General features: G+C 41.4%; 1 protein-coding gene across 1 annotated transcript; it reads right to left on the bottom strand.

Annotated features, from left to right (window-relative positions):
* Positions 1-1,298: 1,298 nt before the first annotated feature.
* On the bottom strand, positions 1,299-2,234 carry LOC110563180 (vomeronasal type-1 receptor 4-like). Its single transcript, XM_021660171.1, has one exon. The coding sequence runs from the start codon at positions 2,229-2,231 to the stop codon at positions 1,299-1,301; it is 933 nt and encodes a 310-aa protein (XP_021515846.1). The 5' UTR covers positions 2,232-2,234.
* Between the last annotated feature and the right edge of the window lie 267 nt (positions 2,235-2,501).

The following is a 2,501-nucleotide window of genomic DNA, read 5'->3' as shown; positions in this document are numbered from 1 at the left end:
TGAGTGAGCATATACTGTGTGTGTCTTTTTGCTTCTGGGACAACTCACTCAGGATGATCCTTTCCAAGTCCCACCATTTACCTGCAAATTTCATGATTTCCTTGTTTTTCATTGCTGAGTAGTATTCCATTGTATAGATGTACCACAATGCCTGATGGCCAACTCTTGGGCAGAGTGAATGGAATTTTGTGTAGGAAGTGGGAAATAGTGGGAGCTGGAGAGGATGGGGTCTCCACAAGGAGAGCAACAGAACAAGAAAATTTGAACACAGGGAACTTCCCAGAGACTCATACTCCAACCAAGTACCAGGCATGGAGATAACCTAGAACCCCTGCGCAGATGTAGCCCATGGCAGTTCAGTGTCCAAGTGGGTTACATAGTAATGGGAAGAGGGACTGCCTCTGACATAAACTGATTGGCCTGCTCTTTGATCACCTTCCCCTGAGGGGGGAGCAACCCTACCAGGCCACAGAAGAGGACAAAGCAGCCACTTTTGACGAGAACTGATAGACTAAGATCAGAAAGGAGAGGAGAACCTCCCCTATCAGTGGACTTGGGGAGGGGCATGCATGCAGAAATAGGAGGGAGGGTGGGATCGGGAGGGGAGGAGGGAGAGGCTTATGGGGGGATACAAAATTAATAAAGTGTAATTAATAATTAATTAATTAAAAAATCTCAAGAAGAAACTGGCAATCAAATGTAATCTTTATTTCAAATTAATTCTTGTACAAGGTACAAAAGATATAAATTATGTATTTTTGTACTTGCTAAGTGGCCAGCAGAAGGGCTCTTCTTCCCAGAATATGTTAAGGACTATTACTAAAGGTTCAGTGCAGCCCCTCTGGAATTTCTTTGGATCAGCTATAAGTAGAGTATTTGGAGGGTAATTTTTGAAGAAGTTGTATGGGACTGGTGCAGGCTGAAGCAGTTGTGACTGGCTATGTCCAGCTATGGTTTCAGTCTTCCTATAGTTAGAGCAAAATCACCAAACAACCAAGATGCCCTGACAGGATGAAAGCCACAAAAAGTGAAGTTTCATTAGCAGCTTGTTAGTTAGCCCATTTGCACAAAATCTCTGCAAGAGACTCTAATAGCTGTAACTTAAAGGGTGCAATGAGCCACATTACAATATGATCAACTCACATCAATTGCTGATTCACCAGCTGCTAGAACTCTCATACTTTTTTGGTTACTCCACGAAAGAAAAGGTAATGCCTACTTAACTTTCTGTACTGGCCATATGAGAGTGACAGGTGAGTAAACAATGGGATTCCATTAAAAACATATGGTTTTCATACTTAAAATAAGATTAAGATTTTTTTTTTGCTTATCCAGTCCAAAATAAGCCTGGACACAAAGGAGTAATGACCCATAAAAACAAATGGTTCAATAGAGGGAAAACACAGAGAAGTGAAGTGGTTTATAGTCACCAACCACCAGTTGTGATTACCCAAAACAGCAATGCAGCCCCGCAAGATGGTGGAGAGAGTATAAAAAGCCAGGAAGGTAGACACCAGAATCAGGATCTTTTGAGTGGCTCTGGACTCAGGAGAGGTTCTGCTGGAACCATGAGAGCTGTGGATGTGTTGGACCTTCTGCTTGTGTCTGTACAGAATGACAATCATAGAGCTGCTGGACAAGGCAATGAGCACAGAAAAGAAAACTTCAGAGCACACCACCAGTGTTATATAGAGTGAGTCAATTATGTTATTATGCCCTTCATTGTAGCAGTATCCAAAATCACGTTTATTTGTCATGTTTTTGTTATTGTCTTTGATAAATGTGTACATAAAGAAAATGAAATTTACCCACATGGACAGGACCCAGAGGAGGGAAATGGAGCAGCCAGTGTACTTGGCAGTTCTGATTTTATAATCCTTCCAAAAGGATTCCCTGGGACTGATGGTCATGGCTTGGAAGACACTCAAGAAGCAGGTGGAGCCAATGGACACAGTCCTGCTAAATCCTTGAATGAATATCAGGAATCTGCATGCAAAATCATTCAAGAACTGCTTCAACCCAAAAGCTGCCATTGTGTGTGGCACTCCTGAAGAGAGAATGATCAAGCTATTGGCTGTCATTTGGTGCACGAGAATAAAATCTGTGGTCTTCAGTGTGCATTCTCTGTAGTAAAGGAGTAGATAGTGGAACATAAGAGAGAAATTTCCCAGAATTCCAGTTATAGTTTGTAATAAGAAAATGATTCTGATGGCCAGATTCCAGAAGTCCATTTTGTGATTCTGTGCACTTTCCTTTAGAAATAGGCCTGCTATTTCTCTGGTAAAAATGAATAATGGCACATGATTGTAGTCTGGGGTAGAAGAGGACACCTTTTATCCATGGACATAATGAGATGCTGGAAGAGAGGGTCCTTTAATGTTAGGAATTCAAGGCCAGTCTAAACCATATACATAAATCTCATCCAAAGAATTTTGTCCAGAGTAGTTTCTTTCCATGTATGTTCTTGTGAGATTGCTCTATACCTCAGAATCACATATTGC

This window comes from Meriones unguiculatus, chromosome 1, assembly GCF_030254825.1.
Source record: "Meriones unguiculatus strain TT.TT164.6M chromosome 1, Bangor_MerUng_6.1, whole genome shotgun sequence".
Lineage (NCBI taxonomy): Eukaryota > Metazoa > Chordata > Mammalia > Rodentia > Muridae > Meriones > Meriones unguiculatus.
Note: the sequence above shows the minus strand (reverse complement) of the source record. Positions and strands in the feature narration are given on the sequence as shown.

Excerpts from the sequence above, each read along its gene's own strand:
- LOC110563180 (XM_021660171.1), bottom strand. The coding sequence starts at position 2,231 with ATGGACTTCTGGAATCTGGCCATCAGAATCATTTTCTTATTACAAACT.